The 26,521-nt window shown below is 40.6% G+C and overlaps 7 protein-coding genes across 7 annotated transcripts; 2 read left to right on the top strand and 5 right to left on the bottom strand.

Annotated features, from left to right (window-relative positions):
* Positions 1 to 344: 344 nt before the first annotated feature.
* On the bottom strand, positions 345 to 2,961 carry PCOAH_00026740 (Uncharacterized protein; the record flags this gene model as incomplete). The annotated part of the gene is made up of 2 exons (XM_020059479.1): positions 345 to 1,198; positions 1,338 to 2,961. 2 exons carry the CDS (start codon positions 2,959 to 2,961, stop codon positions 345 to 347), a joined length of 2,478 nt encoding a protein of 825 aa, XP_019914890.1.
* A 1,933-nt stretch (positions 2,962 to 4,894) lies between these two features.
* Positions 4,895 to 7,561, bottom strand: PCOAH_00026730 (Uncharacterized protein; the record flags this gene model as incomplete). The annotated part of the gene is made up of 2 exons (XM_020059478.1): positions 4,895 to 6,661; positions 6,791 to 7,561. The coding sequence occupies 2 exons, from the start codon at positions 7,220 to 7,222 to the stop codon at positions 4,895 to 4,897; spliced, it is 2,199 nt and encodes a 732-aa protein (XP_019914934.1).
* Positions 7,562 to 8,130: 569 nt separating this feature from the next.
* On the top strand, positions 8,131 to 9,879 carry PCOAH_00026720 (Uncharacterized protein; the record flags this gene model as incomplete). The annotated part of the gene is made up of 1 exon (XM_020059477.1): positions 8,131 to 9,879. The coding sequence occupies one exon, from the start codon at positions 8,131 to 8,133 to the stop codon at positions 9,877 to 9,879; it is 1,749 nt and encodes a 582-aa protein (XP_019915101.1).
* Positions 9,836 to 11,454, bottom strand: PCOAH_00026710 (Uncharacterized protein; the record flags this gene model as incomplete). Its single annotated transcript, XM_020059476.1, has 2 exons — positions 9,836 to 10,514; positions 10,699 to 11,454. The coding sequence occupies 2 exons, from the start codon at positions 11,452 to 11,454 to the stop codon at positions 10,092 to 10,094; spliced, it is 1,179 nt and encodes a 392-aa protein (XP_019915147.1).
* A 1,737-nt stretch (positions 11,455 to 13,191) lies between these two features.
* PCOAH_00026700 (Apical membrane antigen) lies at positions 13,192 to 14,880 on the bottom strand (the record flags this gene model as incomplete). The annotated part of the gene is made up of 1 exon (XM_020059475.1): positions 13,192 to 14,880. One exon carries the CDS (start codon positions 14,878 to 14,880, stop codon positions 13,192 to 13,194), a length of 1,689 nt encoding a protein of 562 aa, XP_019914799.1.
* Positions 14,881 to 17,998: 3,118 nt separating this feature from the next.
* PCOAH_00026690 (Uncharacterized protein) lies at positions 17,999 to 19,096 on the bottom strand (the record flags this gene model as incomplete). Its single annotated transcript, XM_020059474.1, has 1 exon — positions 17,999 to 19,096. The coding sequence occupies one exon, from the start codon at positions 19,094 to 19,096 to the stop codon at positions 17,999 to 18,001; it is 1,098 nt and encodes a 365-aa protein (XP_019914748.1).
* A 3,134-nt stretch (positions 19,097 to 22,230) lies between these two features.
* Positions 22,231 to 26,445, top strand: PCOAH_00026680 (Uncharacterized protein; the record flags this gene model as incomplete). Its single annotated transcript, XM_020059473.1, has 2 exons — positions 22,231 to 25,993; positions 26,126 to 26,445. 2 exons carry the CDS (start codon positions 22,231 to 22,233, stop codon positions 26,443 to 26,445), a joined length of 4,083 nt encoding a protein of 1,360 aa, XP_019915097.1.
* Positions 26,446 to 26,521: the final 76 nt, after the last annotated feature.

Raw genomic sequence — 26,521 nt, 5'->3', positions numbered from 1 at the left:
AACAGTTCGAAGGTGCGCACATTTGTGTCCTTATCACAACTAACACAGAACTGTACATACTGTGTTCTTTTCATTAAAAATAAAACCGTACGCAAGCTGCTCACAAAAAATGTGGATGAAATTCTAGTTTCAAAAGTCCAAATAAAAATTTTAAGGAGGTAAGCATGGTTAAAAATTGTTGCATTCCTCCATGGCCCATTTGGGGAAGTGCTTATGTGACATTATAAGCGGAGGGGGGGAAAAGTTGGATGGGTAGTACAGGGTGGCACGTGCGAGGTGGACATGTTGGAGCTCCTCATGTGTAACCTTCATAAGGGCGCGCTCCACACGTGGCGTGGCCCCGGTTACCCCTTCACTATATTGGTGATGCATTCCAGGTGGAAGGTGTGGGGGAACATATCCACAAAGACGAGGTTTTTTATTTTCAGGTTTTCGTTTTGAAACAAAACGTGTGTTACGTTGCTAATGAGCGTGATTGGGTTGCACGAAACGTAAATAATCTGCCCAATCAGTTGGTTGGAGCTTAAAATATTTAGGACGCTATTCGCCAAGCCACTTCTCGGGGGGTCCACAATAACAATAACGTTGGAGTTCTTCTCAGACACGTTCCTAATTTCATTTGCAAATAATTCTTCCACTCTCCCTTGAATAAATTTATAATTTTTAATTTTATTCATTTCGGCATTTTTATTTGCACAAATAATGCTATCTTCGCAAATATCGATGCCGACGATGTGCACGTCTTGCCCCTTCAGCTCATTGGCAGCACAAATACTTATGGTGCCCGTGCCACAGCACAAGTCAAATATATAGTTTTTTTTTTTCTCACTTGTGTTGATGTAATCAATTACCCTCTTGTATAGAATTTCACAACTGGTATGATTTACTTGAAAAAAACAGGACGGTGTTAATAAGAAACGATTGTTTAGGATGATTTCCTCTAGGTACTCCACCCCCCATAGGTGTTCATTTGGGGACTGGCTTGTCGAATCATTTGAATTTTCATGCTCCTGCAGGTAGAGGGAAACAACTTTATAGTCGGAGAAGCTCATGCACGCTTCTTCCTTCTTCTTAGTTAGTCTATTTATCAGCAGCTTTTTGATTTCCTTTTTTTTCTTTTGATCTAGTGAGTACGTCTGCACGGTTATCATCAGCTCCTTTCGGCTGTTGAAGCGCACGACGAGGATTCTCCAAACGCCTGCAAGGGGTGGTGTATTATTTATGGTGGTAGTGTGGCAATGGTATACTGAACGGTCATAAAAGGGTGTACTACGCTCTCACAAAATAGCAAACTACGATGAGCAATGAGCCGCGCTGCGTCCGCCGCAAAACCTTACCCGTTTTATACACCCTGTCGAAGACCGGGTAACTGGAATCCTTAATTATGCTCTTCATCTCCTGCACTACCTCCTTCATGCAGGGATGAATGTGCACGCAATCCTCGACGCTCTTAACGATGGGGTTCAAGTAGTACGCCTGCTTCTGCTTTTTGTTCCTCAGTTTTGTACTCTGGGATTCGTTCATGGGAGAGGCGCTATTACTTATATTGTGTTCGCTAAAGTTGCAGTTGTTATCATCGGTGCCGTTTTTATCCTCACCTGTGTCATTAACATCCGTTTTCATCTTCCCAGTGACAAACCCAATTTCGACATTATTATTTTCGTCATACGAAATGGTGAACTCGCATTTGTTACGATATCCATTGATTCCTTTTTCGTCTGGAAACAACGGACTATCCACCTCAAATTCATAATTTTTCATTTTTTTGTCCACGGAAAATTCCCTGCTAAGGTTGCTGCTTGTCTTTACATCACAGAGAACAGTTTTGTTGAAACAGCTGTCTTTGCTCGTTTCGTTTTTCTTATTCTTCTTTTCACCATTATTACTGCTGGTGGGGTTTCCTCCATGAATGTTCGACGGTGCACCTGCACTAGCGCTTCCCCCGGTACTCGCCTCGCCCGTGCTGCCCATATGGAGTTCATCGTCGGGGAGGTCAGCATCCATGTCCCCAAAAAGTATACTCTGTTTTTCCCATTTATTTCTCAAGTTGGTCAAAATCTGATCTCTGCATTTTTGTAAAAACCGGTGCTTAATTTTAATTTGATTTTCATAAGGGTATTTATAAAAGGGAGTTACAAAGTTCTCTATGCTTTTGCTCTTTTGTGCTTTATTCATTTTTATAACGGTTTGTAGATCTGGCAGTTGCTCCTCTTCCGTTGTTTCCCTCTTCATATTATCCTCCGCATGCCTTTCCAATTTTTGTCTCTTCGCTTTTTTTTTACCACTATGGTTATCTTCTACGTGGTCTTCCCCTCCGTTGCAGTCGTCCTTGACCTGGTGCCCATCGTTATCCTTTTCATCGGACTGGTTTTCCTGAAAGAACTTCCTCTTCTGAGAATACTTGGAAAATTTATTAATTTTAATAACTGACAAGCTGTCATTCGGGTAGATGCGCTTATTTTCTATCATCTTTTCGAACACCTTTAAATCTTCTTGGCACTTAAAGCGGATGTAGGCTAGGGGTTTGTTTCGAGGCACAAAGGTGTCATAGAAAGGGGCCTTAATATTATTCCTGAGCCATTTGTTTAGTCTCTTTTTGTTCATATATTTTAGTGTATAGCTGAAAATGCTCAGAACGTTGCTTCTCACCAATTTGGTGTTAGCGTTATTCTCCTTTGTAGTGCCATTCGAGTAAGCGCCTGAGCAATTACTTGCGTAATTGTTTAATGAAAGGTACACGTTGCTGTTGCCGTTTTTTATGAGATTCTGTGACCCCATGGCAATAATTGCTTCCTTATTGTCCTCCATGATGCGGTTCCTTTTTGTTCTTCCTTTTCGTTCCTTCGGAGCAAATAAAAGGAGGGGGCTGCAACTCGGCGTTGCTATATTTCGTACGCAGGAAATCCTTTTTGCGTAGAAAAGAAACAAAGAGGCTATGAAAAGGAGGCGACGCTTCCTCATTCAAGGGTCCGCCCGTGTCACCAGTTATGTATCCACCCATGCAACAACTCACCCAGTTGCGGGTGTTCCTATCTTCGTAAGGGTGAGAAGCCTGTTACAACCACACGGTAAAATTAACATCCGTTCAACATGCGCTCAGAACACTCTTTAGTTAGCGTGTCCGCGCGCAGGTCAATGTAACAACAGAAACGGTGTTCCTCAGTTGGTACTACGCAGAAAAAACCTTCCTTCGTTAAACGAATAATTACGCCAAAAAAGGTGGGAACAGTGAAATGGTACAATGGGACAAATGTATATACAATGGAAACAAAACAAAACAGGGGCAAGGAAAATACTTAACAATATAACTCGCATACGTGCAACGCGTATACATGTGTTGTGTACAAGTATACAGCAATTTTAACAAATGCAACATTTCATTGAAAACCCTGCCTTATCGTTAAAGGAAAAATGCGCCATATCGAAAATTTGGCCAAACGTGAATGCAGGGCACATTTCGTACGCGTCCGTTCGCACAAATATTCCGTGATGCATTTTATATATATTTTTTTTTTTTTTTTTTTTTTGAGTAATGCACAAAAAGGGGTAAGTGTTCTCCTTTGCGCGAAAGGCTAGTTGGTGAGTTGCCAAGTTGGCGAATTGCCCTGTTGACGAATTGCCGAGTTTCCGTTATCATGAGTATTCCCTTGTCATTTTCGTCATCTTTGATACATTTTTGAAAGAATAATTTTTCCCTTTACATTTCGCACAAATGTGCTGATACGTATACCCTTGTTCGGCACGCCTGGTTTGGGTCCCCACGGGGGAACACACGTATGCATAAACACATGTACGTTTTGCCGCCGGAGGAAGCCACATGCATATTTTTTTTTTTTTTTTCCCGCCTCAGACCTGTAAGGAATAATGTGGGGTGATTAACGAATGCGTAAATACTTCGGACAACCCCCTTTAATTATAGTAATCAGAAAGAAATACCTAAATGGAACATGCGGGGAGGGGCATCAACCCTGTCCACCCCTAAACCATATTAACCTGCAGCACGGAGGCGAGTTCGTTTGAACAGATGAGGCCGTTCGTGCATATCCCAGTGGTTTTGTTTTTTTCTTTGCCGCCCGGTTGGAGGTAAAAAAAACAGTGTGCTCTCCTGTTATCGTTATTGGTTCCCCTAACAGTATTGCAGTAATTGAAAAGAATGAAAAAAATGTACAACCGTGTTTGAAACGGATCCGGGTTAATGTGTCTACACATACCCCAATTTAGTTCCACCCCGAGCGCATATTTTATTCAATGCCTGGTAATCTTAACGCGTCCTTTCATATCCCGAATGAAGAAAAACTGTGCTGTTCACTTAAAAATTCATACGAAAAATAAGTTGTTTAGTGATAAAATAAAAAGAGACCCCAAATGGGTCCTGAATAAACACCTACGTGAAAACAGCTTCACGGTGTGGTCGTTTTGTTCACTCCTTTTTTCCTCCGCCCAACGCCCCCTATAACATAACACACCAACGACAGATAAAAAACAGAAATGCAAAAATTATTTCACGGCTGCATTTCAAAGCTGCGTTTTTCGCGTTTAAATGGGCGTACAACGAAGTTAGGCAGCCTCGGGGTAGCGTGCTTTTTAAAGCAAAAACTTCAAAAAAAACAAAATAAAACAAAAGGGAAGGGAAAAATAGGGGACATGTGTGCACTTCCCATCGACACCATGGTGGGGTTGCGGTTCATCCAGATGTATTCCCCCTTTTACAGGGCAACATATCTCCCCAGAGAGTTTTTTTTTTTTTTTTATTCCTCTCCGTTTTAGGCACTATTTGACCCTCCCCACTGGCTCGCTCCTTCAGATGGAGCCTCTCAATTTTACTTCAAATGAATGTTCCATTTAAATTTTTATTCTCCCTCCTAGCGTAACACTTGTGTGGAAAATTCCCTCCTCACACTTTGTGCCTCTTTTTGCTTAAGCGCCTTTTATGGTCGCTACTTGCGCTACTACTACTGTCTCTACTTCTGCCACTACGCCTGGCACTACTGCTACTATTACTTCTACTACTCTTGTAACTACTTTCGTCACTGCCCCTATCACTGCTGGAGCGACTACTAGATGTGTTTCTCCTTCTTTGGACAGCCCTTCTATCTTCAACTTCTCGTCTCTCACTACGTATTTTGCGTTTCGAAGAGCTTCGCGAAGAGTCCCTTCGCCCGCCACGGCTGCTGCTACTTCCAGTACTACTTCCGCTGCTAACACTACGCTTTCTTTGCCGAACGGGGCTGCTGCTACTACTACTACTACTGCCAAAACTTTCGCTTCGTTTCCTGCGCCTACTTCGCCCCCGTTCATCACGCCGTCCACCTCTATGACGACCCCCGCTACTACCACTTCTGTCACTTCCCCTCCTTCTGGGTGACCTCCGCTCCGCACCAAACTTCTCCCCTCTATCATCCCTGCGACTGAAGCGGCTAAAACGGTCTCCTTCAAGGGTAATTTTCTCCCCCTGGTACTTGCCCCTTTTGGACGTAATTTGTACGTCAAAAGGTCGATCTCTTTTCGGGGGCACCTTTGCATGACGTGGCTTATATGTAGACACTGGTTGATAGATGATATAAATTTTCCGTCCGTATAAATAGGATTCATTTTTTTGCATAATTTTATCAGAAGTTTGTTTGTCGTAAACTTCAACCAGTGCTTCCTTCAAGGACCTGTTTTTTTTGCCATCCGTTTTCACCTTCTGTCGTTCCGCCCCCCTATTCGCATCATACAAGTGTATCTTCTTAATTTCACCACAATCTTTGAAAAAGTCTATTATGTCGTTTTCGTTACATTTATAAAAAATATTAGAAATTTTTAATTTTAGTGGATTTTTTTCCCCAAGTGGGTTTTCCAGATCTTCACTCATAATTCTCATTTTACGATTAACTTCACTTTGTTTTTTATCTAGGTAGGACAAAACGCTGTCTATGTTTATGCTAACTTTGTACGTTCTTTTAGACACCCCTAAAGTGATAATATCGTTGTTCGTAATTTTGTACTTATTATGAATTTCACACAAGTTATTGTTCAGTTTTGTCCTTGACTTGGATCCCACATCTACAAGGTACAGGTGGTAGTCCTTGGAAAAAAACAGCACACAGTGGAATCTTGAGATGGATGGGTTTAGACAGATAATATCATTCTGCTCATTTTTCCCAAATGATATATATTCCTTTTTTTCGAAAAAGTAATTTTGTGTTTTCTCCTCCACGGTTACGCGTCCGCTAGAGAGGTTATCGTTTCCGGCAAGACTCTTTTTAGTTTCCTTCACTAGCGCATCATTATATACATAGTCATCCTCCTCTTGTATTATTTGCCTTTGCAAGTACTTTTCCTCTATCGAAATGTCTGCTACAAGGCTCGGATCTGTCTGCATGTTACAGTTTGTTAAGAGCCACGCGTAAATTTCCGTATTTTTGGCGAGGTCGTTTCTTATGCTCATGTAGATTCTGCCTAAATTGTTTTGTCCTCTTTTTTCGTAAACTCCAAAGAAGAAGAAATCTTTTCTCATTTTTTTATTTTTCACTTTTTCTACATCTTCCTTGTTCACTTTGTATACGATTTCTCGCTTTCCTGTCTCTTTTAAATTTTCTCTCATTTTTTCATATCTTCGGAATTTGTCCCTCTGGATCATGTCCATCCAGGTCAGTTTGTTTCTCTTCCAATTTGGGTTCTGCGAAGGTGGGGGAGGAGCGCAACAAAAGGGTGTTTTCCACATGGTACATTCGCATATTACTTTCGCACATTACTTTCATATGCTATTGCATGTGTTACCCCACGCGGTGGGCTGCCCCCTGCTTACCTCCCCGAGGTAGGGTGAAATGGCCTCCAAATCTGAGACAGCCATCTTGTTAACCACCTGGGCGATATTCTCCAGCGCCTTCCGTCTGCATTCTGGTAACTCCCCCTGTTCATAATAAATAGCTGTTTCGTTCTGAAATAGTTCTGTGGCCTTGTTTTCGTTTATTACCTTCCAGTAGACCTCCCTATCGAACTGCGCGCCGATATTTTCTTTATAATTCACCCCCGCTTTGTCAACATTTTCGAACTGATTTCGCAGAAAAAAATAGCAGTGGTATGGGGAAATAAAACTAATGTCGTTAAAACTTATTTCACAAATGTAGTGGAAATTTAAATAGTTGTGAGGTCCACTAAAGATATCAATTGATGTAAAAATACATTCTTCCTTGTATTCGTTTTCATCCTGTACGATGCTTTCCAGGTTTCCCTTCATTTTGTTTTAATCATTTTTCATTCGCCTCCTCTGTTCGAGCGCAGCCATAGTTTTCTCCTTTGCAGCAGTTGGGAGGTGAGGTTAGTTCGCCCCTAGGGGGTACTGCTACGTGTAGGCATGGGTATAAGTATCTTTGTTGAAGAAGGACCATAAAACACATACTGCAAATGCGAACAAGTTATTCTTACCTGCGTATGATACGCGTGTAGGTTGGTAGGCCTTTATCAGTTTGGAGTGCTTTGCATTGTTCGCGATTCGTGCTTAATGCGGGTTGGCCGCCTACTAGGTCGATTTTTTTTTTCTTTTTTTTCTCCTCACGTGGGAATAAATTTTAACTGTTTTTTTTTTTTTTTTTTTTCTTTTAAATGGCTATTTGGGTAGCCACTACGATGAGGTGTATTGTCCGCCCAGAACTTTACAAATGTTACGTTTTTTTTTTTTTTTTTTTTTTGTACCCACATTTTTATAAATGTAGGAGGACAGTTTTTCACAATAAAACCTCTTTCCATATGACCCAATTCGAACACCATGTTGATGGCATATGCGAAAGACGAACTATGCTCTACTCCTCTTCACCGCGGAGGATAAGAAGCCGCATTGTAATTCCTGCAGAGTTTTGAATTTTTCTACATGTTGGAGAAGCTAGCGCTGTCGTTCCAGCTGTCACATTTTTTGTTATTTTTTTCCAAAATTGTGTATTTTGGGGGGCGGTATTTATTCCCAGGAAGATATACATAGAAGGAATATTTTTTCTCCCCATATGATGCTCCCCTGTTTGTGAATCTCTGTCATTTCTTACCCACTGCACCCAACGGTAACCTTTTAACGTCCTTCTCCCGGCTACACAGACACGTTTGGCAGTTTTCGTAGCGCCCCCTCTTCGAATTTCCGCCCCCCTCCTCCCTTGAATGATCATCCTAGCAAAGGCACTGCACTTCCTGTCGTCCCAGAATGAGAGAAACGTAAAGGTCCATCGTATGAAAATTCCAGACATAATCAAGCTACTCAACAGACATAAAGAAATAAAGCAAGATGACCTGGACAACATAAACATACAAATCATTAACACCCTAAATGATATCAACCCGAACAAAATTATAAACAACATAGTAAAAAATAATGTGAGAAAAAAGGACGATTTAAAGTCGTTAAAAAAAAAAATTTACTTTAACCATTTGTTACTCAAAACAGGGGCCGAAAGGGGCAACTTCTTCAAAGCGTACGAATGGAGGGAAGAGACGAGCGGAACTGGCGCCCCACAAAATGAGGACACAACGGAAGATGGCGAAGTTAGCCAGGTTGGCAGTGTGCATAAAAATATATATGGAAGGAATAGGAGGAAGGTGAAAATAACCATAGGGTCCCAAAGCAGCAACAGTGAAAAAAACACACAGGGTAACGAAAAAGGAGAGTTGAACATGCAGCTGCTTTGCGATCTGCCCAATGGGGAAGATCAAAAGGGAAGAAAAAAATTTACCTTTTTCGAATTAGCAAATAATTACTCCAACTTCATCCTGGATAATATTTTGAGACACGTTTGCTCATATATTTATAACTACAAAGTATTAAACAAAATAAATCAGGAAGAGAACAAGGGGCACGAACTCGTTTCGCTCTTTCTAATGTCCAGCATATTTCACCACTTCTTCGAGTTAAAATTTGGGTATTCCCACATGGTGCATTTTCTTAATGGGCTAAAGTTATACAAAATCAAGGAACGAATAAATGTCGACCAGGTGGACTTCGACTTGATTGACGGGTATGTTACTGCAGTAGAGGACAGGGGGAGTATGCCCCCCGAGGGGGAAGGAAACCCCGTTTTGGAAAAGGTTTACGACGTGTCTTTCATTATAGACTACCTGAGCGAGCATGCAAACAGGAACAATAGCCAAATAGGCAAGAAGAACAACTGCTGCACGCACACATTTGAAGATGCGAAAAAAAGGCAAACATACGTACTTAACGTGAAGGACAAAATTTTACTAAGTTACAGCGTAGACGAGTCTTATTTAAACCACTTTTTACAAATTTTGCAAAATAAGTACAACACTGAAATGATCAGTTTTTCAAGTTACTGTCTGTTGGTCCATATGTATAGCATGTCCAACCATTTCGTAGTGAACATGTTTTCCTCTCTTCCTCTCTCATTTCTGAAGAATAAAATGGACACAAATATGAGCAATTTAATCATTCTCTTAAATTCGTGCATTTTTTTCTTAAGAGGAAAGTCATTTTTAAGTACGTTCAACGCGTTTCACATTCACGTAGTTTCAGCAAATGAGGGAAAATTAATTGGGGACAAGGATTATGTGGACAACGTGAAGGAAAAAATGTACGCGTTGACAGAGCAGCTAATAAATTACATTTTTCAGAACAAAGGAACACTCAATAATAATCATTTGTTGCAATTATTTGAGATTCTCTCTTTTGTAAAATATAACAAATCGCTCTTCAGTTACATTTTTAATAAAATGAACGGAAGTCTTTGCTTGCTGGACAAATATCAAATTTTTTATTTTTTAAATTCCCTGTCAAATTACGACATTGTGTGCAACGGCGCAAAAAGGGACATCTCCATGCACACGTTTAAACAACTGGAGCAGTATTTACCCAAGGAGAGGCAGCGCTTGGAGGCGTATCTCCAAGCGCAGCATTAGGGGGAGCAATCCATTACGACGTCGCTACAAGGATACTTGGCAAAATTATTACGTCAGCTCCATTTAAAAAAAAAAAAAACTTGCACAAATAAGCGAAGAGCAGTGCAGCGCTGTGCGATAGGAATACACCCTCGGCGGTCTGCGAGGTTAAAATTTCAAACGTAGAAATATCACACAATTTTGCAAGACACAGAAATATAAAGCGATGCCTATCATTTTGCACCCTTTTGGACAAAGCGATGATTCGGCTTCATGTCAAAAATTTTTATCAGCTTAAAGAAGTAAATTTGTTTTCCCTTCATATTTGCAATCCGCTGTGATTTTTCTTCCTCCGATTTTGCGAAAGGTTCGTTCTGTACTGCATCCTTCGCATGACTGCTTCCATTAGGTGTTTCCCCGTTGCTAGAATTATCCGAATGGCTATCTACGCTTGGATCATTTGTGTACAGGTTCACCTGGGCGGAGGGCGAAATACCCCCCGCTGAGTCACCAGAAAATGGCGCTTTCAATTTTGCCTCCAAAACTTTTTTTAAATAAATGTTGAAACTTTGCAGGTTATAAATGTTTACGCTTTCGTCCAGTACTAAATAGTAGGGGTACGGCAGGGCGCTCTCAAACAGGTTTTGTACTTCTCCCTGAAGGGGGAAGGGATAAACGAATGAAGGTGTTTTTATGTGCGTATAGAGGGGTTACATATTAGGGCGTAGTCACATGTGTGCCCATGTGTGGTGGCGCTCCTTCCAGTGTTACTATTCTTTTTCCTTTCGCCCTTTTTGCAGCCGGTGCGATGTACAACTCTATGGCGCATTCCCGCCTTACCGTTGCACCGACGACGCTAAGAACAACCTTGAACTGCTTAACATCGTCCAGGAACAAATACAGGGGACAGTTGTGCAGCATCGTTGAGTAGATTCCACTGAGTACGCCCCGCAGGTACTCCTCATCGAACACTTTTTTCTGTCTAATAAAATACACAAAGGCACTCTTGACCAGTTCGTCATTTATTATACTACTTAAATTTTTTATGTGACTTATTAGAATCCTTAAGTTGGGAAAAATTTGCAGATCATTTAAATCCATTTTGTACGAAACAGTGCTGTAGTAAAATTGCATAAAGGCATCATAGTAGTTGTTCGAAAAAAATATGTGATTATCGTTTAAGTCGTAGAGGCATATTTTGGACAAATAAACCGGGTGCATATTATAGTACAAGTTGCTCGTTCTGTAGGTTCTTTGCAGGTCTTCCTCCGCGTCATTTGTATAAATACTGCCACTATCGACGTCATTGTGTTCCCATTCCGTTTTGCTTATCCTGTAAGAGTATATATTTTTTGTACTGTAGCCATTTTGGTACTTTAAAATGTCTTTATTTTTTTTCATGTAACTTAAATTGTCAAAGTACCAGTCATACACATTTGGAAAGAGGGTTTTTTTTTTTTTGTAAAATTTTAAGGACGTAAATAAAATCCCAGGCTTCTTAATGTGAACGAAGTAGGTCCCCTTGGACTTCTGGTAGTAGTACTCCCTAATGTAGTAGTTAAACAGTTTCCTTATTTCGTTGTAGCTGGCCGGCATCCTTCCCTTTTAAATGGCGTAAAGAGAAAGTAGAGATTGGTCACACTTGAAGTCATGACTGTGTAAAAACATTTTCTGTGTTGCTTTCGTACTGCTCCGCTAGTTGCACCTCCACTGGGATGGCATCACAACTATAACTGCAATTGTCCTCGTGGGGGGTGTCGATTTGGTGCTGTTTTATTTGCTAAGGGTGCCGCATTTTTTGCTTTCCACGGGGGAGGGGTGCTACATATGTTATTCATTTATTTATTTTATTATTATATATTTTTTTTTTGTTTAACTAGGAAATTATCTTATGTCATTCACTTCGCAAAGACATAAGCGATTCTCCCCACGCGGTGAAAAGATGGCCTCCTGTTTGTGCAACCATGTTAGACGTGTTAAATGGGATTGGGCGTCCTAATCATGCAGTGTGAAACAGCCGTGTAGAACGTAACGAAGACGCACGTGGCTCTTTTTACTAAATTACCATTTTAACAATTATAGTCTCTTTTTTTTAAATAGCTCACATGGTGCTGTTCACGGAGGGGGGGCCGGGTTATCGGAAAATACTCACAAGTGGGTAATGTGCCGGTATGCAATAACCCAATGGGTAAATGAATCTGCGAACAAATCGACAAAGGTATATGCTACCGATCAATCCTAACAGAGTGAGGCACGCGTGCAAGTGATACACACGCCAAATGATAATTTTGGGGAACTTGCAGAAAGACCTTCAAAGAAAAAGCGCACGTAAAAAAGTGGACTTTCCACAGGGAGTGCAAGGTCAAGCCTGAGAATGGTGCGGTACAGTACAACACGGTGCATCTAACACGATGCGAATTAAAGAAAAGTTAACAGAAAAAAATATTAAAGTTTTCGGAGGTGCAACGAAAATGCGTTTATAATACACATCCAAACATATGCGTTATATTAAAATAAGCGTGTAGTAACGCCATGCTTTCGACAAAGTGGGGATAAAAATTAAAGGAAAACAATTTAAAAAAACAGCCAAGGTATGAAAAAAGCGGCGTGCGAATATAAGGCACGCATAGAAAAAGTACGCATGACAAAATCTCGGGAGCCTCTGACGACGCTGCTTTAGCGCACAGCAGGGGAACCTCCACGAAGAGCTACTTACACGTAGCGACGGAATCTGGGCTGCCTCTATCCTTTTTTTCCACTCTGCCGGCAATCATGCAAGAAGCGCGTAACCAAACAGGTAAAGAGGCAGACCAGTATAAGGTACGCCCAGCAAAGGCGTCAGGCCTGCTTTAATTAAATCATAGGCGGGAGAATATTATCAGAGAGCACAAAAAAAAAAAAAAAAAAAAAAAATCAGTTAAAGCATCAAAGATGCGTTATAAGTGAGTGTAAAGTGTAAGGCATATCTGTTAGTTCACTAGGTAAATTTTCTGCGTAACAATAGTGGAGAGGTCCATTTCTGTGGCGGCAAAATATGCTTTTAAATCGTAAGGGCGAGGGGGGGTAATTTTTCACTCCGCTTTGCTTAACCAATCGGTTACTTCACCATGTGTTAATGTGTTACACTTTTTATTTTATTTTTTCGTCCACAATTGGTGATCATGAGAATAGCCCAATTTTAGTTTGCGCCGCTTCTTATCCCTTGTGGGCGATTTGTTGGCCATCTGGGTGTCTGTTTTTTATCTTACGTGATGCGGGTTTGGAAGGTGCATTGTGGGCCACCCCCACTTGTTACGGCTAACGAGGTCCTCACCAATTCGCTTGCCTTCCCTCTCAGTAGTAAGGCTTCTCCATAAGCACAGGCGTGGTGTGAGAGGCCCGCTTGTCCTCGCCCCAGAAAGACGCCTCGGGGTCGAGCATCTCGTCCTTCCTGGTGGTGGGCTTTCCGTACGCTTCTGCCTGATCCATCTTGTCATACTTATCATCGTGAGATTTCTTCCTAAAGTAAAACATGGAGGCCAGTGCAACCACACAGACACCTCCAGTTATTGCGATAATAATTAGTAGCATCTGTTTCTTGGATTTGCCTTCCGCATTTTCGTAATCCTCCTTAAATTCATCCTTTATGACAACTTCGTTATTTTCCTTAATTTCTGCCCTTTTCTCTACACAGTTACAAACGTAAAAGTTGCAGGTACTGTTGGAAATGTGTTCAGGCTCGCATGGACATTTGATACTCTCCTTATCGGTGGAGATAAATATTCTTGGCAGGACAATCCGTTCTCCGTCAACGCTATACAGATTCATATTCCTCGATTGTTTTTCAATTTCTCTCTTAATTTCATCTTCGTATATGCTGCATGGAAACTTATCCTCTACTTCTTGAGGGTGAGATAACGCTGTTGTTGCAATAAAATTTCTGTCATTAATGAGGCAGGAAGGTTTGGCATTAAAAAGGTAACACCTTTTATTTACCTTATCGAAATTTGCCCAGTTAAATCCTCTTCCTCTACTTTTAAAATTGTCTGAGTTAAATGCACCCACTGGAAGAAAGGCACTTTTAATCATGTCCTGATTGTTCTGCCTAAAGCCTTCTTGTATTTTCTCATAATCCGTTAGTTCTTCTTCGTACTGCCTTGGTTGATCTGATGCACTAGCTTCGAAAACGATTCTGTTGCATTCACGTAGATTCTCTGCCTTCACTTCTTTAACGTATGGAATTTCTTCACAGTTCCCGTCCACCCATAAGCCAAATTTAGCGTTTCCTAAATTTGCACGGGGGCATTTGTTTTCCCAATCATTACTCACATTTTTGCTTAAATATACGAGGTTTTGAAAACTTTCATTTTTATCTGGCTTGAAGCAAAACATGGCATCTTTATTTTCTGCATCTGGGCTACAGTATCTTGGACCCATATTTTCTTGCGCAGATAAATACAACATGTAACATATTTTCTTATCTACGTCATAAACAGCTGGGTGTCTATAAGACGAATTTTGATCCTCTGCCATGACAAAGCTAGCTGCATGCGTTTTACACAAAGCTATATCGTTTAGCTTCATCAACTCTACATTATCTGCATATCTTCGTTTAAGGTTATCTATTGTTATAGGGGAAATATTGTCATCTGCCCTCGGGAAGGCGAAACCTCCCTCCTTCAAGTTCTGATTTCCTGTAGCTACAGGGTTTAAGAAGCTAACGTTAGAATTCTCTATAACGATACCCTTTCCAAAAACTGGACACTTTCCAGCTGGTATCCTATACTTGGAATTTCCCACTTCTGCATCTTCCCCTAAATCAACTCGAATTCCTGAACTGTGTGCTCTTTCGAGATCGTACTTTTCCATGAACGCTTTCCATGGGTTACTCAGTCGTGTACTTCTCTCAATGATAGGCTCCTTTTGCAAAGAAGCGTTGTTAGCGCTGCGGGTCAGTCTGTTGTGGTTATGGTTTGGCTCGCACTTACCCATGTGCACAAGGCACTGGGCGCTTAAAAACAGTATGTAGTATATTTTATTCATAGTGTGTTGTTAATTTGTGACTTAAAAAAAGAGGTAGCTATTTGGTTTCTCTCCCTCTCCTCATTAATCGTGGGGGGGACAATAGTAGCAACTGGGTTCAGGTAGCCACTAATAGGTTAACCGCTAGCAAAATTGGCTGTCACACAGGTGAGCAGCTTCACGGTCACAAACTCGCGCAGTAGCAAAAATGCAAAAATGCAAAAATGCAAAATTACACACGCTTCGTGAATTCCATGTAAAATGCTTGAAACCCCTATTTGCTCTTGGAGGCACCAAGGTGTAGAAAGGGAAGTTACAAAAGCGAAAAAGGTAGCAAAAGGAAGCAAATAAAATTAAAATTTTGGAAAAAAATGACAAAAATTGGAAAATTGGTGTGGCGAATTTTGTAAATTTTGCAAATTCAGCAAATTCCATAAGTTCGATAAATTCGGCAAAATTAACAGCGTGTGAGAGATTAAATTTGCTTCACTTTTTTTTTTTTTTTTTTTACATACACATTTGCGCAAACTATTTGGTGGAAAATTACACATCTGTAGATAATTTTCTACATGACGTCATTAAAACTGCCACGGGTGAGTGGCAAGAACTTCCCGTTCTCTTCTTTCTTATTGTGCATTAACAAGAGGTCCGCTGTTTTGGCCTCTCTTTGGTCGCATTAAATGAGAGACTCTCCCAGAAATGGGAACCGAAAGGGGCAAAAAAAAGGGGGGGAGCAAAAAAGCGAATGAAAACGAGAAAAAAAACGAAAACAAAAATGCAAACAAAAACGCGAGCAAAATGAGAACAGAACACAGGAAAAACACAAACAAAATGCGAACAAAAAAGAGCAAAAAATTAAGCAAATTTTTCCGTTGTAAAACAAGTTTTTCCTTGTAACTCCTCTTTTCCGCCTTAAAAGCGTTCTACACATAACAAAAGTTGAAGCAAAAAAAAAAATCAAGAAACAACAATAATTAATTGTGTAAAATTTGTGGATAATAATAATATACACAAAAAAAGGAAAAAAAAAAAATTCAGGTCACAAAGGGGAAAAAAAAAAAAAAAAAAAAAAAAAGAGAAATCGTTCTGTTTTTATTTTACAACTTTTGCATGCTAGAACGGGAATTAAATGAACAGAAAAAAAAAAAAAAAGTCAAAATAATGGAACAAATCCCAAAAGGCAGAATTGTAAAAAAAGCCAAGAATCATTGAATGTGCGCCTTCAGTTAGAAGCAAATATAAGTACGAAACTTCAATTCACTTTTTTTCTTATTTGGCAAAATCATCCATTTTTAAAAGTCGCAACTTTGTTTTTACCATTTTTTGTGAGTTTTTTTTTTTTTTTTTCCTCATCTCCTCTAACACAACCGCGGTGCTCAAATAGATTGCATGTTTCACGCGTGTAACTTTTGCTTAATGGAAAAATGCAACTTGCAACATGCAGCTTTCCTCGAATGTGTAATTCTGCCTATCTGGGGACACATTAACTGCGTTTAAATTTTGCACACCTTTTCATATAAGGAGTATATGCAACACAATGCAAGCTGGACTGCATGCGGGGATGGGGGAAAAAGGCTCAGTTACACGCATATATACGTGTATAGAAACTTTCGTACGAATGGGCACTTATGTTTAACTCATATGCACACACATTCAGATGTCCCACGCCACGTCAAATGTTAAAGCGCCTCACCTTGTCAGTTTGCATAAACGTGAGCATAATTCTCACACACACTTTTTATTTTTTATTTTTTTTGCGACAGATTTTTTCTCCTTCGCACTAAGAGGAGTCAGGCAAAAATTGAAAATTTTATTTCCCCTAATTTTGTAAATTTTGTAGATTTGTAAACATCACAAACTCTACACGCGAAAAGGGAAAAACAGCGAGGGAGGGAAAATGGAAAAAAAAAAAAAAAAAAAATAAATTCAAGCCAAGATAAACCTCCCTGTTACTAAATCCTTTTTTGTTGCTCAACCGCTTTCTCTCTCTTTTTAAAAAAAAAGGAAACAGTTGACAAAAGCGGAAAAACAGTTTCTACACATTTTAAAAAAACATTTTGCGAAAGAATGGACTTTCATTTTTTATTTCCCCTTTTCCGTAAATCTTTAAAGAATCAACAACTTGCAGCAAGTGTAATAAGTAACGCCTTATAGACACATTCGTGTTGTACTTGCACGCTCAAAAAAGGAAGAATTGCGGAGTAACCAAAAATGCACTTCGTATAAGCGGTAAAAGGGAGAAAAAGAAAAGAAAGTAAAAGAAAAGAAAGGTTAACGGCTAAGTGTGCTCTTTAAGTGGTTCTATTGGCTTCCCCCCCTTTCGCGCGTTCACCTGAAAATGTGAGACAATCCTTCATTCGTCTTCCCCCTCCAAAGTGATGCGTTATACATGTAATATGAGTGTGCTAATTTTTGAACTCCGTGGGAAAGCAAAAATTGAACGCATTGTACGTGCAGAAGAGGTGAAACGCTTCTGTAGTGGCAGACACCCCCGATTCTGGAGGGAGGATTACAAAAATGTGAGAAAAAAAAATTGCACATTTTGGAAGCGGACACGTCTACATTATGTTGCCGGTCGTAAAAAAAGAAAAAAATAGGAACACACCCCATACACATAGACTGCACAGGTGAAATGTGTACCTAGGAGAAATGCGAACAGTCTGCATCCTCCGCAAATGCGCCTCAATAATGCATAGTGCCTTGGAAAATGGGGAAAAAATAATGATTTGGGGGAAGTAACATTCTAATCGTAGTGATAAAATTGTCCTCCTGCTAGATCAGCGCACTGTGAACGAATTTACAAAGTGCTGGAAGCAAATGATTTTCTCAGCTTTATGCTCAAAGGAGTTGCAGTTCTTGAACAACAAATATTTTTTCTCATTAAACTGTACATTTAGCAAAAATACATATACATATGTATATTCATTATTGCGAGACATAAGAAGGGAAAAAAAGGAAAAATGTATATCCTGCGTCATGGGAATTGCGCAGGGCCGAAATGGTGAGATGAAAAAATGGGGTGAACAAATGGGCACTCTGTTTGGGCGTGCATTCGGCGCATTGGCCAAGTGGAGGACGGGCTCCAACCTTTGCACTGCTTATTCTTCGATTAGCTTGCCAATCGCGCCCACCTCGGAGCCTACATAAATTGGTGCTTTTTCATGCGGATAAAGTACAGCAAAGACAGGATGAGTGCGAAGACAGCGATGATGATAAAAAATATTCCGATCCAAGTCGTGCTGAGGTAGAAGTCGGCATTCGAAATGACAATAATTTTCGTGTCGCTGATTTTAAAATTATTTTCTATATAAATATAAAAGGGAAAAACTAAAGGGCCATCCAGTTTGGCATACAATCTTTTAACATAATTAAAAGCAGAAGGAATAACCCAGTTTATGAAGTGGCTATTCTCAACTGCCTTCCCAGTTTTTTTATATTTTAAAGTTTGCGGCAGGACAACCAGCTTATCATTCGTTTCGGCATGTTCCTGCAATAACTGCAATTGAACTTCTTCATCCATCCAAAAGTAAATTTTTTTTTTATGCAAATTGATCATCTCACGTGTAGGGTTTTTAAAAAACTTGCGATAATATTTGATGGTGATATCTTCAGCCTTTTGTTTCAAAGGCAAGGGAGTTGGGAATGGAGCTTCATCCGGTTCTTTGTCATAAAAAATGTAGCTATCTGTAAATACATTCCACTGTAGTATACCACAGGGGTGTAGAATTTTTCTTATCCCATTTTGTTCATATGTAATTAAAGGGAAACATTCACTAAGTTCTTCCTCCTGTAAAAATAAATCTCCATGTAATTGTTCTTTTTTAAAACTGGTCAAGAAGCGATAGTGATTTTGTTCCACTCCAGAAATCTCATAATGGATGTTTATTGGTCCTTCCAGTTGTTTTAAATTTTCATTTCCCTTACAATGTTCAGGCGTTACTTTAACGATGGAATATTTCGTATAGGCTTGACTTTTGTACTCATAGGGGATTCTGCATTCGATGTACTTTGAGCTGACCATGAGGATGGCTATACCAATGAGCAGGTTGAAAAGGAACAGAAAAAGTAAGAACACTATGATTGAGCAGTATGTGGGCACCCAGATCGGTCCGACCACTTTTTCCATTCTATACCACTGCACAAAATTGTGTATCCATTTTACAGATCTGGCGCTTTTCTTGTAACTCAGCTGTTTCCGCATTTTGGAAATTTCCCCATCCCGTCTAGGGGTCTTCATGTTACGCCCCTGCTTGTGGGAGAAGCGAGCGAAGTTAGCGGCTACACTGAGCTATTACTCCCTCACGTGTTTACACCTGCCCGGTCATTTTCTACCCCTAATTGGTGCAGCGTTTTTCTTTTTGCTTCCTTCTCCAACGCATTCCAGTACAACAGAAAAATTCTTCCGCCGCGAACTGGAAAATGTGTGTACTCCGCATGTAACTACGCACATATGCATGGACGTATGTGTTCATTTTACGTACATGTGGTTGTCCTTTTAGCGTGCTTTTCACCCACCCACCCCTTATACTTTGCATGGCATTTTTTCGAGTATATATTTTTTTTTTACATTTTTGCATTTTTTGGAGTTTATTTTCTTATCAAAGTTAATAATGCACTCTTTTGGTTTTCACAAAACTGCAAAGAGGGTAAAAAAAAAAAAATGGTGTCAGAACTGTGCCATACTTTTGATCTAAAAAGGAGGAAGAAGGGATAGGTGTAAATCTACGCGCAATTGTACATTGTTGTGTGTGCTTGCCTTGTTGTAAAGTCACGATGTGGGTACATGCCACTTTGGGGGCTCCTTCAACTGAACTGAACAAGCACACCAAGTTGAGTTAACCGGTGGGCATTTCTTTTCCTTTTTCTTTCGCAACAATTTTAAGGTCAATTATTTGTGCCCAATAATGTAGTACACATCTTTGTTCCCGTTTGTCTAATCTGTCAATCCGTCAACCCGTTAATCTGCTAATCTGCTAATCTGCAAATCATTTTTGCGTCAGCGCGTTAGCATAATGTTTACAGCCCGCGTGTCAACTCACGTAGGAAATCACAACTGTTTCAAGCTGTTTTCTTTGAGCAGGAACGCTTAATGGCCCCTTCCTTGCCCCCGTCGTACTTCCAAGCACAACTGCTAATAGCAGGATTCGAATGTTGGGCGCCATTCCAATGGTGTGTAAAAGGGTGGTGACAAAAAAACAGGTTACCAAATTATGAAGTGCATTTTGTAATTTCCCCGCTTGTACGCAGCTTCCAATCTTAGTTTCAAAACAGCTTAATATAAATACCATACACACATGTGCGTAGGGATAATCTGACAAAAGGGGGAAATGCATCCCTTGCGCGTGGAAAACAATTCGCTCTACTAAACACATAACAGTGTCCTAAAAAACCTACGTAGACATGCAGTTCCATTACGCCACCGTGCAATCATCTTTAAGTTGAGAGAAGGAATTTTTCTCATATAAAAGAATTGTGTAAGGTGGGGGGTAAGTTACCCTCATGTGAACTGCATACTGAGTGACTGCGCAAAGCTGTTAAGGACATTTTTTAAATTAAGGAACTTCCATTCATCACAGCAAAGCGTGTATACGTCTGTACTCCAACTTGGTGAATAACCTTTTAGAAGCCCCCGGGGAGAATTTGAACCCCGTTGTCACCTTACCCTATATAGAGGCACATGCCTTCAAAATGGAATTACAACAAAACCTGCTCAACACATGACAACCGTTTCGTGCATGAGGTGGGGGTAATAAAATAGCTAGCCAATTTTATCATCAGAAGAAAGGGAACAAAAAAAAAAAAAAAAAAAAATGCGCTCTATAAGGGAGTACTGAAAACACGCACCTGGATGTTGCAAAAACTGATAGGTAACTTTTACACATATGTGATGTTATTTTTTTTTTCCCACCCTTTGCATTTCCCCTTGCTGATTTTTATAACTCCAATATTGATAAGCAAAAAAAGGAGAAACAACAAAATAAAAGGAGCATCAGATAAGTGTGCACAGGTTTGTGTAATTTCTTTCCCCCCTGCTGGTTAAAGCCCCATGATGCGACATCCCCTTTCGCATTACATAAACCGAAATACACACAACAATCGTATGCACATGTAATTTTTTTCTTTTTTTTTATTTCCATGTTTTCCCTCTTTTGGTGAATTTAAAACATTGGAGGATGATTTAAAAAATGGTAAATTCATCTTACCCCCTGGGGGTTATTTTAAACCCAATTTTATTTCCCCTTGAGCATATACACAAAAAATGGCAAATGGCGAGGTGGAGCAACACACCCTTGAGCTGGAGGGGGTGCCCATAATGGCCATATACTGCCATTCGCAGGTTAGTTTCTCCTTAGAGAATGGTTACTGGAAGAAAGTTTACCTGAGGAATACTCACTTGGTGAGCGTTCCGGTTGGCTAGTCTCCTCCACAGGCGAGTGTTGCTTGAAGAAGTTTTGAACCAACCGATTTGACCTTAGCTTTTCCCTTCCATTTACAACCCTTCTTGCAAAAGGGGATTTAAAGGACCTGCTAAAAATGCTTGCACTCAAATATAGCTTTTCAATGTAGTGATTCATTAGAAAAAAAGAATGGCACATGTGTGCTTTGGTGGTACATGCACACAAGGTTATACATGCGCCTGTTCTTGTAAGCATGTTTGAGCTTAGTGCTTATGTGTACTGAACACATTTTCTCATTTTATTGCACTCTGCTAATAAGGTGTCATACCCGAGCCCTCGAGTCAACTGAAATAATCGCATAACCATTTCTGCGTTTTTATTGTGTCATTTGCGTGGTGATACTCACATGGTATGAGTATATGTAAATATATTTTATTATTTTATTTATTTTTTTTTTTTGGCTTCATTTACAATTTTCCCCCTTCTCATGGACATCTCACGTGTGCACAGTACACAGTCATTTAAGCACATGTGACGAATGCTGATGGCGCATGAAAATTGAAGCTTCTCCCTTGCGTACGCACTTGTTCTCGTGCATGTGCAGACTTGTGCGGGACGCATACGGACGAGCACCCCTCCAATGGAAGTTCCATTCGAATAAGCCAGGCCACCAAAATAAGGAAGCGCCTTTAAAAACATTTTGATAAGATTAACGCTTCTCAAAAACTGCCACCGAGTTAAGATTTGCACCCCTAAATTGTAATGCAAGTCTGCGTCACTCCAGCCAGTTGCGATAGCTAGCCCTTTTTTCCCTACTAGGTGCATCGCTAAGGTGAAGCCCTGGCAGAAATGCAAAAAATAAAACTATAAAAAAAAGTAAGCTATCCGTTTAAACGTGAGCAAGCTAACGCGACGACGCAACGCAACCAAATAGCAGTACAACACGTATCCTGTGGAAGCGGCCAACCCAACCATGGAAAACTTTTTCACGAAAAAAGTACAAAACGTGTTTGCAATTTTGAAGAGGAGCAACCAGGAGGAGGGAGACACCTCACATGGCGAAACGAAAAATATAAAATCTGATGAGGCGGGAGCGGGTGATAAAAAAAAAAACGCCTCTTCCAAAGTGTCCACAGAAAAGGACCTGAGGAAGGACCCAAAGAGAAAACTCAACAATGAAACAACCGACGGTACGAAGAAAAAGGAAAACACGTCCACGGAAGCAAAAGATAATGATCATAGCGTAATTAAAAAAAGGAAATTAATAAAACTACAGAACAAGGACAATGTCTACCTAATTGACAATTTTATCAATATAAAAAAATGCAATGATGGTAATCATTCCAATGGGAGGGACGTGAAAAAGAAGGAAGGGGCAGTTCCATCGACGGGTACCTCTCCTACCATTGCCAGTAGGGCCACGTTGAATACCCCCAACATTTGCAATTTATTGTCGATAAAGAAGGACGAAAGTGACAAGAAAGCCAAAGCGCAGGAAACGCGTCTTATTAACAGCAATAATCAAAGTGCAGTTGACCTCGAACAGACGCCAGACAACCGCCCCACCGAACAAGCCGAAACGGACAATAGTGCAAAAAAGGGAAAGAACACCAATTTAGTCTCCACGACAAACACATGCACAAAGAAGGAGGAAGAAGAGGACGAAAAAAAAACAACTGAGAAGAAAAGGAACAACCAGAAGGAAGAGCAAAATGGTCAAGCCTTTTTAAAAAGCATGACCGATAAAAAAAGTGAAACGAAAAAACAAAAAACCAGTCATGCCATAATTAACACAAATAATTTTAACCAAAAAGAGAATTCACCTTTTGCTAAAGATACCGGAGGGGAGAAGAGGGTTAACAGAATTGATGAAATTTTTAAAAGCCTCATAGAGGAAAGTAGGAGGAAAGAGAAACAGTTAAGCATCCCCGACAGTAGTGGCAGTACACCTTGTGAGGTAAACCATATTAACAACTCCCATGGGGAAAGTACCCCAGATGAGAATAAAAAGGAACAAAAGTTGGAAGATGAGTCTGCAAAAAGGGTGGATGAATGTAACCATAATGATTACACATCTATAAGTAATGCCAAAGATAAAATCGTGACGCAGGAAACGTTACATAAAGATGTTGAACCAGGTGAGAAAGAGCAAAAGGGAGGTTCCCCCACGAATGGGGTGAAACTCCAAAGGGATGAGCCTCTCCAATGGAACGGAAGTCATGATAGTTTGGGGGTGACCAAAACGGACAGTCCCGCCCCCAGCCCAAGTAACAGCGTGCAAAGCAGCGCTGGAAGAAGCCTTCATAGCCTCTCCGTCAGCCATTCTGTCAGCCCTGTTAAGGAGGACACCAAGTCAATGGGAGAGAACCAACCTGAGGGGCAGCCTCCCCTCTGCGGGGATGAAAAGAGCACCTCCCAATCTGAGGGCGCAACACTAGAGGAACCCCCTTGCGATACAAGCGAAACGGAGGAGGCAAACAGTGTGAAGATAAAGTTCCCCCAGTTTGCAATGAACCAAAGCAAAAAGCTAATAAACGAAACAAATGAATTTTTTAACATGTACCATTTGAACCTTAAAGTGGAACACCTACCGATGGGGATCTCCAACGATTTAAAATTATTGATGGAAAGAAAAAAAAAAATTGTTCACATAATTAGTGATTATAAAAATGAGTTGAGACAGAGGAGTAATCATCCCAGAAGGGAAGAAAAAAACGAAAAGGGGACGGACCAACACGAAGGTCAACTGCAAACGATGGTGGAAGCAACATCGGTGGGTGAAGTCACTTCAGAGAAACAGGAAAATGAGGCCACCCCAGGGGAGGACCCACCACAGGATGATAATAATAATAGTGGCGTCGCGATTGAGGAGTTTGAAAATGTGAATGAACCCAATGTGAGTTCCAAGACGGAGGAAGTAAAGCCCGGATCACCAACGATGGAAAATAAAACCCCCGTTAAAAACTGCGAAACGATGACTGATCAATGCGATGTAGAATTTGTGCCGGAGGATAGGAACTGTTCTTCCGCGAAAGAAACGGCAAATCATGTGCAAGACGGAGTTATTAAGGAGGATGTGAAGAAAGGTAACAAACACCTGCAGGGAAGGAAGAAAAGAAAGGGCGAGGAGAAGAAACTCGAAACGGGGGTCCCCTCATACGACAATATGAACTACCTCAGTGATGACGATAAGGAGATCGTAGAGAAGGAGCACAGGAATTTCTTGACCCTTTTGGAGAAGGTAAATCGTGGGGACTGCTCCGGAGGGGTGGCCATCCAACCAGATGAAAAGCAGCAGCCAGGTGAAGGAAGCCTCTTGGAGGAACCAAACGAAGGAACCCCCGTGGACGCCGCACCACAAGTGGAGGAAGCAAAAGTAAGCAAGGAAGAATTCATCAAAAGCATGATGCAAGACCTAACCCAAAATTGCAGTGAAGAAAAGAACTACGAAGAGAACAAGCAAATAAAAGACGAAGAAACGAAATTTCAAAAACTGAAAGAAACAATAACACGCATAAAAATAAAAGAAAAAAAAATCGATGTGCTTCTTAGCAGTAGTGAGAACCTTTTTAAGTACACCAACATGTACAGGCGTCGACAAATTTTACATGAAAAAATGCTAATGAATTGGAGTTATGTGCAAAATGCAGTGAATAAAAAAAACGACGTAAGAAATAGGAACCTGCCATTTCAACTACTAGAACTGGATAATGATTTAACGGAAAATTTACCTAAAGTTTATGACGATATTCTGTTGGACCACTTTTCAGGCATCATAATTACGTTAAATGCGACCTCTTCCAAAACAACTGTGGATGGAAATGCAATTCATGTTCAGAAAATTGTCTGTGGTTGTCTAATTGAGTATTTAGGTATGTCTGAAATTAACGTAAAATGTATCTGGGCTCATCCATTTTTAAATGCACAATCGACTTATTACATTTTAAGCGCATTTTTGCCCAGAGTAATTTTAGAGGCATTCCTAAATTATAGAGGACCCTCAGGGAAGGAAATTCTTCCCAACCAGTTAATGGATTCTTCCTGCCTTGAGGAAGAGCACACGGAATGTAAGACCCCTGAGGAGGTGACCCAATCGAAAAAGAAGAAAAGCTTTTACGACAGGCTACACCAACTTAGGGAAAGCGATTCAAATGAAGGGAAAACTATCAAGAATGAAAAAGAAGAAGAAAGGACGGAAAATAGTCACACAAACGAGGAAGATGCCTTTTTTAGCAATTTCGCCATGCAGCAGTACCCCCCAATGTACTTCCTAAATTTTAGTAAGGACTGTGCTGAGCTTCTACAAATGTTGGATAGCCACACTGTTGAAGGCGAGGGAAGGAATGCACAAGGGAGCGGACACTACAGTTATCCAACCTGGGAGGAGGACCCCCTACATGAGGAAGATCTCCCTTCTGCAGAACATACACAACAAGATAGCGAACCAGACGGAAAAAACAAATCAGGAGAAAACAAGGCAGATAAATTTATAAACATCATCTTTAGCGACATTGATATTTTCCCCAGGCAGTGCTACCTTCTGCTCTGCTCATACAAGTACATGTGCTTAAATATGCATTACGACACGGACTGCTATACTGTGCACTACGATTTGAATTTAAAAAATATTCAAAAGGAAAACATCGGGAAGAATACCGAGTTGTCCAACCTGTGCCCCTGCACGTCTGTGAAAAATGTCTCCTCAGATGGGGAGGACTCCTACGAGCGGATTATCGGTGAGGGGAAAAAAAGAAAACGCAGCACAGCGCAGCGAAGCGAACGGAGTTGCTGCTTACAACTTACCCAGCAAATGAACTTTTCCATTTTCACCTTCCCTTTATGTTCCCTTTTTTATTTCCACCCCGCAGGATGTAGCGAGCTGTACATGTACTATATGATGCCGAAAGGGGAGGAACGCGAAAAACTGGGGTTGCTGGAAAGGAACGGCTGGAGAGACTTAATCCCAAATACCTTTAATGAAGACATAAGCGAAAATATTTCCAGAATTGTCAAAACAAGAACCAGCATAAGTAACCTCTATGACCACATATCCATACAAAACAAACAGAATGAAAAAAATTACACCTCGGCATACGTAAATAAATACGAGTGGTGTGGACTGAAAATGAAGGACATTCGGAACATGATGAATGAGGACTTTAATTATGAGTCGCCGAAGAAGAAGTGAGGTGGGACGTTGGATATGCCCTCTGTGGGGAAGGCACGTTAGCGGCGGTTAGCAGCATACGAACATAGGAGCAGGC

This window comes from Plasmodium coatneyi, chromosome 9 (genome assembly GCF_001680005.1).
Source record: "Plasmodium coatneyi strain Hackeri chromosome 9, complete sequence".
Lineage (NCBI taxonomy): Eukaryota > Apicomplexa > Aconoidasida > Haemosporida > Plasmodiidae > Plasmodium > Plasmodium coatneyi.
This window is presented reverse-complemented; position numbering and strand designations above follow the sequence as displayed.